Here is a 15,246-nt window from a genome sequence, read left to right on the forward strand (position 1 = left end):
CTATCTGTTTATTTTTATTTTTATGGTATATCAAAAAGTGTATATTTTTTAAGTGTGATTGTTGGTACATTCTAACAGTTTTTACCATACTTTCAAAACAAAAATTAAAATAGGAAAAATATGAAATATGAAAATAATTGAAGACAAAATGTGTTTTACTGAGAAAAAAACTGATTTGGTTTTTAAAAAGCCTTTTTCCAAAAGGTACATCTGGAAAAAGGGGGGGTCGTCTTATAATCAGGGTCGTCTTATATTCGGGACAATACGGTAGATAAGATTACATTAAGTGTATATGATATCACTGTTACATAGATGGAAACTGTAATATTAAAAACACTTTACAATAAGATTCCATTTGTTAGATAAAATGACCTAACAATAAACAATAGTTATATAGCAATTATCCAGGTAGGTTTGGACAGCTTTTTTCCCTTAATAAATGAAATAATTATTTCAAAACTGCATTTTGTATTTACTCGGGTTATCTTTGTGTAATATTAAAATTTGTTTAATGATCTGAATCTTTTCAGTGTGACAAATATGCAAAAAAAAATAAAAAAACAGGAAGGGGGCAAAATCCTTTCCACAGCACTGTATACATGCATGTGTTTGTATTTTTATATATATATATATATACATATATACACGCGCGCGTGATTAGTAACCCCCTGCCAGAGGACGCGCTCGCGTGCCTGCACCATTCGCCACCTCCGGTCGAGGTCTCCAACATGCCACCCTTTTGAGAACAAGTCAAACTGCGGCCCGAAACTCTGCAGAGAATAAAAGTCCCCTGCACAGCGGTGGACGCCCAGCAGCCTTTCATTCAAGCCATCGACCTCCATGAAAACGGCAAAATTTGAAACAAAACTTTCGATCTCCGCACCCCGTTTGAGTGCGGGAGAATGGTAGCCTTCCATTTTCACAACTCCCCCCACTGATCCTTTTGTTCTCACTGTGGCCCTAATAGTCTTTAGATTTCGCTTTGACCCAGTGAGGGTTATAGACTGCTAAAAAAGTCCCTTTTGTCCCTAGCTTTGAGAATGATAAGGAAAAAGGCAAAAAAAAAAAAAGTCAGTAAAATCCAAAATGAAAGCCAAAATAACATATCCTTTAATATGAAGGCACAAAAAGGGGTCTGCATGATTATCAGCATCAATGAGTTTGCTAATGAATACGCATTTCCTAAATTACAAGTTATCGGCTTAATGGCTGTCCTCAGCATATAAAAATATATAGGAGGATCCATGTTTTATTCAAAATCAGATTTATTATCTGGATAAGAAAGGGTCCCATAAAAATGTTAGGATGGCTATTGAGAGTCCCCTGGCCCTTTGTGAGCAGGACCCCTCCTCATCTGAAGAAGGAATGATTTCATGACTGACTGAGAATGAAGAACAGCCTCAGTTCTCAAGTGACTATTTTCCTGACTCTCTCTCTCACTCTCTCTCTAAGCAGTAACACCTACATTGTATGCAGAGAGACAGAAAGCATTGAATGGCCTCAAAAAGAAACCCCATTCACTTCAAGGCAGCTGGGCAGGCCAAGTGTTCAGCCGGTCTCTTTACTCATGGATGGGTTTTTGTGCGAAGCGTAAGGAGAGGCCTCCAGCGCGCCTTCTTTAAGGAAAAGAAAGACAATAAATTTGTCTTGTGAGCATTGCTACTGCTCAGTTCTTCCATGTAGCATTACACTGTGGCCAATATACAGTTTTATACTTTTCCTGGATGGTTTTGTGGGCTTCTGGGTTGATCTGATCTGCATTTTCGGCAATGCACTGCCAGGGGCTTGAATACGTGCCAGTCTTAAAAGAGGGTCTTTAGAATGTAGAGGGGGTCAAAGGTCTCGCAGGAATGTATAGATCTTTACTGCCATCAGTCTTGACCATCAGTGGACAGCAGAAAATAACACTGAGTCTAGAGTGGCTGTTCACTTTATGAAGTCTCCTCAGAAAAGAAGAATTGAAGTCACTCTTTGGCCTTTTTTTCCTGTTCTTTTCTTTCTCTATACCTCCACTTTTAAAGCATTGTGCTTCTGTTGGCTTCTGTCTTCTTTCACCTATGGAAAGTTGTCTCTGCCTCAGTTACAAAAGGTAATTGTGAGATAAAGTTTAAAATAAGAACTAAAGTCACGCTGTGAAATATAGTCAAAATAAAAGAAATAAAGTCACAATTGGGAGATTAAAAGATAAATTGCAAATGTTATGATAGATCTAAGAGAAACTAAGTTATTGGGAAATTAAAAGTCAATTGTTTAAGTGCAATTGCTAGATATAAAGTCATATTTTGAGATAAGAAGTTGCAGTTATAAGAAAAAAGTCACAATTATAAAATATAAAGATAAAGATAATTTTGAGTTATAAAATTTACAACTGCACTGAAAAAAAATTGTACTCAAAAAATTGCTAGTAAATTTCAATTACCAAACAAAACATGTGTAAGGTAACACATTAAATTAAACATAGTTCAAGTAGAAACTAGAAAGAGTGAAATAGTATTTTCCTGTAAACTGTACTCAACTTTTTTTTTTAAATGTAGTGTGAAAGACAAAGTACTATTGTGGGATATAAAGTCACAATTATGAGAAATAAACCTCATAAAAGTACCTTTTTTCTTGAAGGCAGAAATAGGCTTCGATATTCACCACATTTGGAAGGGAGAGATTAAAGTAAAGTTGAGAATATATGCACAATTTATAATATATGCATCTTTAAAGATGGAAGGTAAATTATCGTCTCAAATTAGTGTAATCTTACAGTGATTGTTAATAACAAGCCAGTTCTCTGAAGTGTCTGTAATATGATTTCCTCTTGTATACCATACCAGGATGTCAGTGACGGGAGTGATTCAAGTCAAGTATGCACCTGTTGCTGCCCACATTCTCTCTCCATAAGGAATTATTTATTGTGGAGATTAACATTCATCTGTCCTGCACACATCTCCGCACTTTCTGAAGAAGTGGCTTTAACTTTGATGTGCGCCAGGAACACGGCTTTTGGGGTACAGAAACAGCTTGTTAGCCCAGGCTTTCTTTGGGTCCGAGAGGTGGGAGGCCAATATCACACACCTCTTCAGGAAGTGTGCGCTGAAAGCACGGAGCAGTGGGGATTCCGGCTGGATTCCACAGGACCAGCAGGCTCCGCCGCTGGCATTATCCTCTCCGGGCAGGACATCCAGGGCCAGAGCACCCCCACTGGTACTTCCCCATGCCTTTCAACCCCACGGCCTGCAGCACACAGAGAGGAGATTAGGATTAATCTCAGGTCCGACATGCTGATATTAACACCACCTCTCCCACCCTTCACTCTCCTCCGGAAGAAGCAGTACTGTCGCGTCTGTTTTTGGAAGTTGAGGGTGGTGAACACATGAAAGTCTAGGACATGGATTATGAAAATGGAGACATGTTCAAAGGTCTGGCCTTTTCCAGGAATGAGGATGGGAAATCATTCTTACACCAGCCAAAGTGGTGTCTAGTTCACAGTGAAAACTTGGAGTTGGTTTTTAAGGTGCTATGATCCAGTACCATGAATGTCTACCACCTTCAATGGTACTCAGCAGGAGCAGCTCCAGGTTGTCCATCAAGAAGGATCCAGGTCTCCTTTTTTAAAAAAAATGCTCAACTGAACTGAGGAAGAATAAATCCAATTTTCTGGTTCACTTTTAAAATAAAAAAAATATAATTTTTTTAAATAAAAATGTATCGTCAGTCGGGGAAGATATTATTTTGCCATTTTTTAATTTAAGGTTATTTTTAATATAATTGAAGTTTTTTTTTTAATATAAGGCTACCTTTATTATTCTTTTTTTATTTGAATTATATAAATATACGTATTAATATAATATGTTTTAAGTTTTCTTACTCTAACAGGTGACAAAAAGAGTTTCTTTGGGTCCATCTCCTCTGAGATGTTTCATTTTGATACATGTTTGAGGACTGAAACATCAGTTTTTATTTACATTAGTCATTGGCCAGCCACTTTTTATAAGGTGTCTTTTTATTTTTGTGATGTGTAGGTACTGCACAAAATAAAGCTTCTTGAATGGTTCTTTGCAGCATCTGAATTTTTGTTTGTATAGAGTTCTTGAGTTGGCTGTATGCAGTGTTGGGAAGGTTACTTTGGAAATGTAATAGATTGCAGATTATAAGTTACCCTATTCGAAATGTAATAAGTAGTGTAACTATTTCAATTACTTTATTAAAGTAATGTAACTGATTACATTTTTGATTACTTTAGTAAATTTCTAACAAATGTTTTCAATTGTTTCATTTTCAAACATTTAAACCAGGCAGCATTAAACTTACAGTAGAACTCAGCAAATTCAAACAAGAGAACTAATCAAAAGCATCACAACAGCATCACTTTACTAAACTGCTTTTAAATGGCAGGAGGCATTGTGCTCATCAAAAACAGGCAAAGCAACAAATTAATATTATTCAACATATCCTAGCCTTTTGCAAAAAATATTCAGATGTAACCCCCTTTGTAAAGTCATTAACTTGAATTGGTCATTAACTGGATTACAGTTACATTTATTTTATAACAAAATTACATAACACCGTTACTCCTCAACACTGTCTGTATGGTTCTTTGGAGATTATAAGTGTTACTTACTATAATAATGTTACAATATTATTTTTATATATACATAAACATATTGGTTTCTGGGTTATTTCAAGAGGATAAAAAGTTTGTGGTCTTTGTGGAACTAGTTCTCCTTTGGCAATAGAGTGGAGCTTTTTTTGTTGTTCATGAACATTTTTTAAATGATTATTACAATTTTGTGTTTTAGAAAGTAAATTATAATCCAAAGAATACATAATTACAGTTCAAATGAGCATTCAACAAAAGAGAGATTAAAAAACCTGAAACGTAACAGAGTCCACAACAAAATCCCATTCAAAACCGCCACCGTGTGAGAGTGCACGTCATTTAAGGCGAATTACACCACCGTAGTACTTTTGCTTTGTTGTCCGACTCGACATATTGCTCCTGCAGTGGGAAAAAAGCTAAATGCCAGCGTCTAACGTCTTCTCACCCTTACCCCTGTTTGCTTATCCCTGTGAGAAAACCCACTCCTTCACAATGTACACGTTTATTTCGCACATTTGCGGACCTTTTCCCCTTTTAAGGCCTGACCAGGGAGAAGCGCAGGAATAGGACCCGCGCACACACACACACAGCCAGGCCTTGAAAAGGCAAAAGTTCTTTGCTGTTATGCAAATATAGCAATCTGTAAATGGTCGAGTGAGAGTTATATTTGAATTAAATGAGGCTTTGCCTTTTCATAACGCTGAATTGCAAGCCAAAGTCTCAATACAGAATCCCCACGCCAAGGCCATGCATATTATGCATTTGACGAAATGTGAACTGACACAAATACCGTGGCTCACTTTCAATCCGATTACTCGGCTAAACCACATCAATACCAGCCAGCCAACGGGCGCTGGCGTCCCCCATTCAAGTGGCCAGCGAACAACCCCAGCTCCTCCTCAGTACACAAGCGCCTCAGCTACTCTGCTTTGCCCCATGTTCAACTTATCAGGCGTACTCAATAGGAGCCTTTCGACAAGGTTCTCTCCCCTGCTCTCTGAGTTCAGGTCTAAAACAAAGCTAAAGATTGTGCTGATGGGCTCAAACTCTCAACACCACCCTACAGCCCCATACAAGCATTTAGCTTTAAATAGGGAGTCCTCCCTCCAAGCACTGAATTTTTTTGTTGTTTGTGTCCCATTTTAAGCTCATTGAGTGGCTTTTTCTATTATGAGTGTCAGCAAGAAAAATGGCACAGGTTAGCATGACCACGGGTCATTTTATTTGCAGCAGTGATTGCTTGTTAGCAACAAGCCCTTAATTTAAAGTGGTCTTGACAACCACGAGGATTGTTCCTTTTTTCAGGCTGCGTAGCAACGCTTGGGCTTCCCCAGAAACACAATTTAACTAGAGCCATTTACAAGCTTTATTTCAAAACAACCTGACAGGTGCTGAGGAGTCTGAAGAGATTTGCCGTAACTGTGAAACTTTATGAGATTAAAATGAGAAGAAAATACATTTTTCACGTTGATGTGGCCTGAGCTCCCATGACCAATTTAAATCTAATGAACAGATTCTGTGAGATTTTTTTAAATCTCAAAAGCTTGTTGTTTTCTTTTAAATGCATATGGTGAATTAGCTATTGATGGGTATTGTATTGTAATGTATTTAAACTAAGTCTTATCTTTAAAAGAACAGAGGATGAGAAATATATTATCCATGGGAAATTGATTTTAATTTTGCATCCTAATTATCTAAGAAAATCAACAAAAACCGAAGTACACACAAACCCACCCATAATTTTAAACATTTTAATCATGCTTGTGTTTCTATCAAAGCATTTAATGACTACTATGCAATGATGATATCTTCTAAAATGTAAGTCTTAAATTAAGGAAATGGAAAAAAAGTTTTACATTTAAATTTTAAATAGGCCTACACATCATGTATTGAGCATATAAAGATTGATTGCTCAATTTACAATGGTTAATCATGGGATATAAAAAGCCAAACATATATCACAAACCTACAAAAGCTAAATTTATTCCCTAATTATTTGAAGTGATCCTTATTTTGCTGTTTTCTTTATTGCTATCACTATTTGTGTTGGGAACCTGTTTTTGTCCATTTATAATATTTTTCCTGTAGGCCTACACATTAGTCAGACTAGACGCCATATTTATTTTTGGCGAATAAAAACAAGGCTATGAGGCATGCCTTTCGATAGGTTGTACTCTCTTATAATCTATAGATCAAGTCTAATTTTCACAGCTGTTTTCAAGAGTTTTTTTTCTGTCACCTTTTCACCTCTGTCACCTCAATAGTTTCTGATTTTTCAAATACACTTTTTTAGTGTTTTTGGCAACCTGAACGATCAAAAGTAATATTATAGCTAAACGTTACTGAACGTGCGCCTCCTAACAGCCTTATTTTCATTCGCGATGATATATATATATATATATCATGCTCTATATATCATGCTGCTCTATATATATAACCTATGTCGTCTAACTAATTTATAGTGTAGTTAAAGTATGTAATTAATAATAATTTAACCAAAACACGCTTCAAAGCCAAATTACAACCTAACACTGGTCTTCAAGTTACCGGACAAATGTTTCTCCATTTGGTGATTTGTGAGGCTGCAGAGACGTGTTGCGCAAAAGCTGTCTGAACAGAACAGGTGTTTTGTCTGACGCAAATCAAAACGCTTTGTTTTGCAGACTTATGTTTGCTCCGGCGTTATGTTTAATGCAGAGTTAATATCAATTTAATGCTTGTCAATGCTTTTCTGTATTTTGGGTCTTGGTTAATCTCCTCAGTGTTCTGCCGTCCTCGGATCTACAGAAACAGATGCTGGGTCTGTCTAAAAGGGGTTTGCATGAAGGGCGGCTTAAGGTGTTAAAACCAGACTCAAATGCAGTGTTAAAATGTTACTTAAAAATATTAATTCAATTTAAAAAATCTAATCATAATTTGCATTGGGTTATTATTACTCTGTAAAAAGTTCCATAAATAATGAAATGAGCAAAAGAAAAAAAGTGACAAAACAGGCATTATGAGATTTTAGTGGCTTAATATTTTTCTGTTCCTAACTGGTCTACATGTCATTTAATTAAATAGTATTATTATAGCCTACCAACATATTTGAACTATTATACTTTTTTTTATCTTCCCCCATACATTATAATGAGTACTTTCTATAAACAAAAACATAAATTTCAATAATATTATAAAAGTACTGAGTTTTTCGTTTTCTGTTAAAATTACTGTTTTTAAAGTGCTTTAATCATTGCATTGCCATTTCACTTAAGTTGCTTATAGAGACCAAAACTACAGAATGCGGATAATAAAATGATGCCAAATCATTATCGGTTTATGCCGTTGAGCTCACCAAGGAGGTTGGCCTCAGCACAGCCTGTAATGCAAAAGCGCGGACGTTAATGTGTGTCCGGAGGAGGGAAGGCACATTTATGTGGATATAATATCTTAGAAATGTGTCTTTAATGGGTTTAATTCAGCGCCCGACCAGCTGCACTCACTCTAATTGGTAAAGAGAAAACAATCATGCCATGGCTTGAAAAGCAAGCAGAAATTAGTTTCGGTCACCGAGGCTAAGCTATATTTCCTGCAAACCATCTGCTTGATAGGTACAATAGAGGGATTTTCAAGTGCAAGAGAAAGAATAAAGTGCTTTGAACGTGCAGAAGTCCTTTTGGGTTTTCTGAAGGTGATGAGGTGTCTTAATACGACTGCCCCGGGCGGTGCTAAAAACAACTGATGAAAATCTAACGGTCGTATTATTTGGTAAAACTGGAATAATTACATGCTAATCACTTATGGGTCTGTTATTGGCGTGTTGATAGATTTTAATACTTGTTTAAGCTGCAGCAAAAGCTGTCAACAAAAATGTTGCATTCAATGAAGAAATTATCACTAATGTGATTCAAGATAGATTGATTAGTAGATTGATAATAAAGCTACAACTACTATTTTAAGTTCTGGTTATGTTGGCCAAAGTAAAAAAGCTAGGGATAGCTACTGGGCCGTAATGAGGGAATTACAGCTGTCCCAAAATTACTTGCGCGATGCCCCCAACAAAGACTTCTCTGCTTTTAATAAGATGGTTGCTAAGACTTCTTAAGATGGACTAAGACGGCTGTCGAGCTGATATCGTTTAAAAAAGTTCTGAAATATTGTCTAAAGAGCCAGTATCACAATCCATTTGTGCGAAAGAGCAACGCCGGGCGCATAATTTCATGGAGATTTACTCGCCGTGTCATCATCGCTCAGGGCTCACGCGGACTGTCTTCCCCTCGTCTTTTTTCCTGTCCAAATCAAAGCGCACGAGTTGACTCCGCGGAGATAAATGTGAAGGTAGCTGCAAGAAAATGAATGGATAGTGGGACAAATCCTGACAGAGCAGCGGTCAAACGCCATTAGTCACAGGTCTTAGCCCACAGGCTTAGGGATTCACCTCTTTTGGTGCATCTGACAGAAGAGAGCGTCTGTCCCAATAAAAGCCTCCAAGGAGAAATCCTTTTGTTCGCACTTTTTCTCGTTTTATAATATATTTTATCAGTAGGCGTTGGCCATTTTCCCCCTGCGGTTTAGCAGCAAAACTTGAAAGGTTGTGCTTTGCCATAGCACATTAAACCTTATCCACGTGTGGCGCAGCATGTTCTCTGACCCAGCTCCTCACACAATGAAATTCCTCTTTTTTATTATCTGTTACTCAATGGAAGAAAATGTGTGTGACCTGTGTAGCCTAATTCAGTCAACCGCAGTGACTGCTGACATTTTGCACCGCTCCCCCTAATCCACAAATTAGCCGGAATTGTCATGGTCCCAATTTAAGGCGGGTCCGCTCTCACAAGCAAACTGTTGGCGTCTCTTCATCGCTGCCTTTTCCCACCGAGCCAGTGTACTTAGTTACTGATTGGCAACAATGCTTTCAGCACCATGACCAATTGGTCAGCTCCCTCTGGGCAGCCACACCCGTCGTTGACTTAAGCATGCTGCTGATAGGCATTTACCAGTCATGGACTAATTCCCCTATTAGCTTCTATTCAGTGTTTCAATATTCTCACAAGACCACATAGAGTGTGGGGAGTCTTCACGGGACGTCCAAGCAAAAGTTTTGGTCTCATGTAGCAGCATGAAAATTGCGTAACATGGTGTAGTAGTCTTAATTAGGCTACTGTGTTCACTAGCACGAGTTGACTCCGCGGAGATAAATGTGAAGGTAGCTGCAAGAAAATGAATGGATAGTGGGACAAATCCTGACAGAGCAGCGGTCAAACGCCATTAGTCACAGGTCTTAGCCCACAGGCTTAGGGATTCACCTCTTTTGGTGCATCTGACAGAAGAGAGCGTCTGTCCCAATAAAAGCCTCCAAGGAGAAATCCTTTTGTTCGCACTTTTTCTCGTTTTATAATATATTTTATCAGTAGGCGTTGGCCATTTTCCCCCTGCGGTTTAGCAGCAAAACTTGAAAGGTTGTGCTTTGCCATAGCACATTAAACCTTATCCACGTGTGGCGCAGCATGTTCTCTGACCCAGCTCCTCACACAATGAAATTCCTCTTTTTTATTATCTGTTACTCAATGGAAGAAAATGTGTGTGACCTGTGTAGCCTAATTCAGTCAACCATGGAGGAAAGAAATGTTGTCTAGAATTGTTATTCCGGATCTATCTATCTATCTATCTATCTATGAGCAGAAAAGAGAGGTTGGCAACTACTACACTGAAAAAAATTGTATTTAGTAGTATTTTCTTATATGTAGTCCAATATTCTTTGTTTTATTTACAACTTCGAAAAAATCATTTTACAGTGTAGCTATCCTGCGTTAGCATTTTTATTAATTTATTTTACAAACACTGGACAGTATAGCCGTAAAATAGGCTATACCGTAAAATGTCTTCATCTGTAACCTTTTTGTCATTACTACACGAATTTTCAGAGAATTTTTCAGTGATAGTTGAAATTAAATTGGTTGAATAACGTTAGTAGCCTAATTAGGCCTAACTTAACAGGTTTTAACCCAGCACTATTGTTCTTCTAAGTTTGCAGTTAAAATGATTAGCCCCCCCTTTTCATTATATTGGTTATTTTTAGACCCTGGTTTTCCTTTAATTTATTATGTTTCAAAGATGTAATATATATAAAAAAAAATTGCGTTTCGTAGGCAAAGCAGAAAGTGTTTTTATTGCAATATAAGTAACGGCAAGACTATGATGATGATTAACTATAGCAGCCACACCCGTCGTTGACTTAAGCATGCTGCTGATAGGCATTTACCAGTCATGGACTAATTCCCCTATTAGCTTCTATTCAGTGTTTCAATATTCTCACAAGACCACATAGAGTGTGGGGAGTCTTCACGGGAAGTCCAAGCAAAAGTTTTGGTCTCATGTAGCAGCATGAAAATTGCTTAACAGGGTGTAGTAGTCTTAATTAGGCTACTGTGTTCACTAGTAGCAATATAAATGGATTATAAAAGTTTCTTAAAATTTACTCTAAACAGAGTAATGATTACGAAAACTATATTTGTATATTGGTTAAAGCTAAGTATACCTCAGATAAAACCAATAAAAGTGGGTCTATTTTGCGTTAAGCTTCATGTCCATCAATCCAATGAATGCGGGCTACAAACAGCCTTGTGGATCGTGCACTCATTCAGACCAACGATAATAGACTGATTCTTTTCACTGCGGTGTGAATACGTCAACAAAACAACTTGAGCAGTATGAATGGCTTTTCGTGTCCATTTAATGAAAATATTTGGGGGCAAACATAGTCCCCCGCCATCAGTATTCTCAAAATGTCCCTGGCATGCCGTTGTGTTTAGTTTTTAAGTGTAAATCTCTTTTGTGGCCGTAATATATGGCTTTCGTGGCCTGTCCTAAGCCTTTTTCAGTCAGTTCATTACTACACAATTACCGTCCACGCTTCATTAGCACCTCTATCTTTCACTGGAGCGCTCTGAATGACTGCTCGCCCTTGTTACCATACCAATGCTTTTGGGAACCAAGCAATGTGCTAATTAGCTTCCTCGTTCCATATCACTCAAACGGTTTAGTTTAAAAAAAAAACCATTAAAGCCCAACTTTCGTTCCAAGTCCAAAGACTACTTCCTGTTCTTAGAAAAGACTCGTATTCGCTTATTTTGAGAGAAACACTGTTTTTAAAAGAGTTTGTTTGGTTGTTTCCTATAGCATCGTCTTCAGCAGTGCCTATTCCCGGAACTTTCGCATGGCCACTCACGGCTCGAGGGAAGCCGAGGAGAGGAATGCTTCGACGGGCCGTCTTCTCTGACGTGCAGCGAAAAGCGTTGGAGAAGATGTTTCAGAAACAGAAGTACATCAGCAAACCAGACAGAAAGAAAATGGCGACGAAACTTGGCCTTAAAGACTCTCAGGTAAGCTGATGTTGTCCACAAACACTTTTTATATCGTACTTTTGTGGGTGTCTGAGGTAAACTGGTGTGCTCATGTCTTGCAAACTCTTTCTCGTCAGGTAAAAATTTGGTTCCAAAATCGAAGAATGAAATGGCGCAATTCCAAAGAAAGAGAGCTTCTTTCATCAGGAGGTTGCAGGGAACAAACATTGCCGACGAAAATGAACCCCAATCCTGACCTGAGCGACGTTGGCAAAACGTTTGAAACTGACGTGGCTCTGAGAGAAAGCCCGTGCGCGCCTTTCTGTCAGCCGCGCGGGGATCACGAGCTCAACGTAGATTTACATTTCACTTCGCCTTCTATCTCCAGCAAGCACTCAGACTTCTCAGAATCAGAGGACGAGGAAATAACCGTGTCATAATCATTAAGCAGATTGTGTAATTTCCAATGAATTATGTTTATGCACAAAACTGGAGAAAAACTCGTTAGTAGCCTAATTAGGCCTAACTTAACAGGTTTTAACCCAGCACTATTGTTCTTCTAAGTTTGCAGTTAAAATGATTAGCCCCCCCTTTTCATTATATTGGTTATTTTTAGAGCCTGGTTTTCCTTTAATTTATTATGTTTCAAAGATGTAATATATATAAAAAAAAATTGCGTTTCGTAGGCAAAGCAGAAAGTGTTTTTATTGCAATATAAGTAACGGCAAGACTATGATGATGATTAACTATAGACTCCAAGGGTTTTTTTCCCCCGTAAAAGTCCGTTTTCTGCGGTTTGCTTGTGGTGTCTAATCCAATCCGAATTTCTTCTGTCCAATCAGGACGCGCCGCCTCTAGAGTAAACGGAACTCACGTGGAGAATTTGGTTGAACTTCATTGTTAGAGCTGTCACCCATGAAAAGGCTTCTCCAGCGGTCCACTATAAAACCCCTGGAAAAGAGAGGGACGGGCAAGAACTCCTTCATTCTGCCCTCTTCAAACATAGTCCCCCGCCATCAGTATTCTCAAAATGTCCCTGGCATGCCGTTGTGTTTAGTTTTTAAGTGTAAATCTCTTTTGTGGCCGTAATATATGGCTTTCGTGGCCTGTCCTAAGCCTTTTTCAGTCAGTTCATTACTACACAATTACCGTCCACGCTTCATTAGCACCTCTATCTTTCACTGGAGCGCTCTGAATGACTGCTCGCCCTTGTTACCATACCAATGCTTTTGGGAACCAAGCAATGTGCTAATTAGTTTCCTCGATCGATAGCCTATCACTCAAACGGACTGGTTTAAAAAACATTAAAGCCCAACTTTCATTCCATGGCCAAAGACTATTTCCTGTTCTTAGAAAACACCCATAGCTTATTTTGAGAGAAACGTTGATTTTAATTACTTTGTTTGGTTGTTTCTCATAGCGTCGTCTTCAGCAGTGCCTATTCCCGGAACTTTCGCATGGCCACTCACGGCTCGAGGGAAGCCGAGGAGAGGAATGCTTCGACGGGCCGTCTTCTCTGACGTGCAGCGAAAAGCGTTGGAAAAGATGTTTCAGAAACAAAAGTACATCAGCAAACCAGACAGAAAGAAAACTATTGTTCTTCTAAGTTTGCAGTTAAAATGATTAGCCCCCCCTTTTCATTATATTGGTTATTTTTAGAGCCTGGTTTTCCTTTAATTTATTATGTTTCAAAGATGTAATATATATAAAAAAAAATTGCGTTTCGTAGGCAAAGCAGAAAGTGTTTTTATTGCAATATAAGTAACGGCAAGACTATGATGATGATTAACTATAGACTCCAAGGGTTTTTTTCCCCCGTAAAAGTCCGTTTTCTGCGGTTTGCTTGTGGTGTCTAATCCAATCCGAATTTCTTCTGTCCAATCAGGACGCGCCGCCTCTAGAGTAAACGGAACTCACGTGGAGAATTTGGTTGAACTTCATTGTTAGAGCTGTCACCCATGAAAAGGCTTCTCCAGCGGTCCACTATAAAACCCCTGGAAAAGAGAGGGACGGGCAAGAACTCCTTCATTCTGCCCTCTTGGACTCTAATCTACGAAGACTCTGCAGTGAGAGAGTAGCAGGACGTGAATTCCTCGCTGTCATTTTCAACAAAAAACGGTGCAATGATGTTGCCAAGTGTTATTGCGCCACCTGCTATGTATCCAAACTTTCTGCGGCCCTCGGCGGCTCTTTCCTGGTCTCCCACTTTACAGTCGGCGTTCACCACGCACTCGAGTTTCCTGGTGGAGGACCTGCTGCGCATCAGCAGACCTGCCACCTTCATGCACAGGAGCATCCCGTCTCCAAGCTCATCTCCTCCGGCCACAGGAGCCACAACTCTGAACAACTCCTCCGCAGTCCACGTCGCCATGTCTACATCTTTGCTAAAAAGATCAAGCTCTCCACAAACATCAATTTCAAACGATCCAAATTACTTGAAGTTTGGAGTGAATGCGATTCTCGCGTCAACAACACGAAACGGTAGGTTTCTCTTATGTTTATAAACTAGCAACTTTATACTGCTGATAAAGCATCAAAAAGAGTAACTGTCTAAAATATTTTGTTTAAAATACGCTCATTAAGAATTTAGTGACATTTATGTTGTAAACGCATGTCACATTCAACTTGTACGTTTCATTTAAAGTCCGCTTTATTTTGTGTCATAGCTTCTTCACCACCACCTTCAGTGCAAGGGATGAATGCGAAAACATTCCCGTTCCCATGTTTTGACGGCTCATTCCACCCATTCATCAGAGCATCATATTTCCCAGGTGGGTTCCTAAAAAAATCGCTGTGTCATTTCTTAATTCGGTCAAATTGATGGGCCTTCAGAATCTGCTTCCAATGCTGGAATTTGTAGGACATTGTGGAATCAGTCTCGCTAATTTGATGCCCTATTTAGCAAACGCAGTGACTGCTGACATTTTGCACCGCTTCCCCTAATCCACAAATTAGCCGGAATTGTCATGGTCCCAATTTAAGGCGGGTCCGCTCTCACAAGCAAACTGTTGGCGTCTCTTCATCGCTGCCTTTTCCCACCGAGCCAGTGTACTTAGTTACTGATTGGCAACAATGCTTTCAGCACCATGACCAATTGGTCAGCTCCCTCTGGGCAGCCACACCCGTCGTTGACTTAAGCATGCTGCTGATAGGCATTTACCAGTCATGGACTAATTCCCCTATTAGCTTCTATTCAGTGTTTCAATATTCTCACAAGACCACATAGAGTTTGGGGAGTCTTCACGGGACGTCCAAGCAAAAGTTTTGGTCTCATGTAGCAGCATGAAAATTGCTTAACAGGGTGTAGTAGTCTTAATTAGGCTACTGTGTTCACTA

General features: G+C 38.9%; 2 protein-coding genes across 2 annotated transcripts in view; both read left to right on the forward strand.

Annotated features, from left to right (window-relative positions):
• Positions 1–12,355, forward strand: part of LOC107739802 (homeobox protein DBX1-B-like) — a 30,311-nt gene extending 17,956 nt beyond the window's left edge. The window contains exons 2-3 of the mRNA XM_016552006.1: positions 11,723–11,949; positions 12,048–12,355. Coding sequence (XP_016407492.1) covers positions 11,723–11,949; positions 12,048–12,350 — 530 coding nt within the window. The 3' untranslated portion in view covers positions 12,351–12,355. The remainder of the gene's footprint in view (positions 1–11,722; positions 11,950–12,047) is intronic.
• Positions 12,356–13,804: 1,449 nt separating this feature from the next.
• LOC107739805 (homeobox protein DBX1-B) overlaps positions 13,805–15,246 on the forward strand; it is a 2,552-nt gene continuing 1,110 nt past the window's right edge. The window contains exons 1-2 of the mRNA XM_016552009.1: positions 13,805–14,391; positions 14,577–14,681. Coding sequence (XP_016407495.1) covers positions 14,034–14,391; positions 14,577–14,681 — 463 coding nt within the window. The 5' untranslated portion in view covers positions 13,805–14,033. The remainder of the gene's footprint in view (positions 14,392–14,576; positions 14,682–15,246) is intronic.

The sequence above is a fragment of the Sinocyclocheilus rhinocerous genome, unplaced genomic scaffold (assembly GCF_001515625.1).
Source record: "Sinocyclocheilus rhinocerous isolate Xijiao unplaced genomic scaffold, SAMN03320098_v1.1 scaffold255, whole genome shotgun sequence".
Lineage (NCBI taxonomy): Eukaryota > Metazoa > Chordata > Actinopteri > Cypriniformes > Cyprinidae > Sinocyclocheilus > Sinocyclocheilus rhinocerous.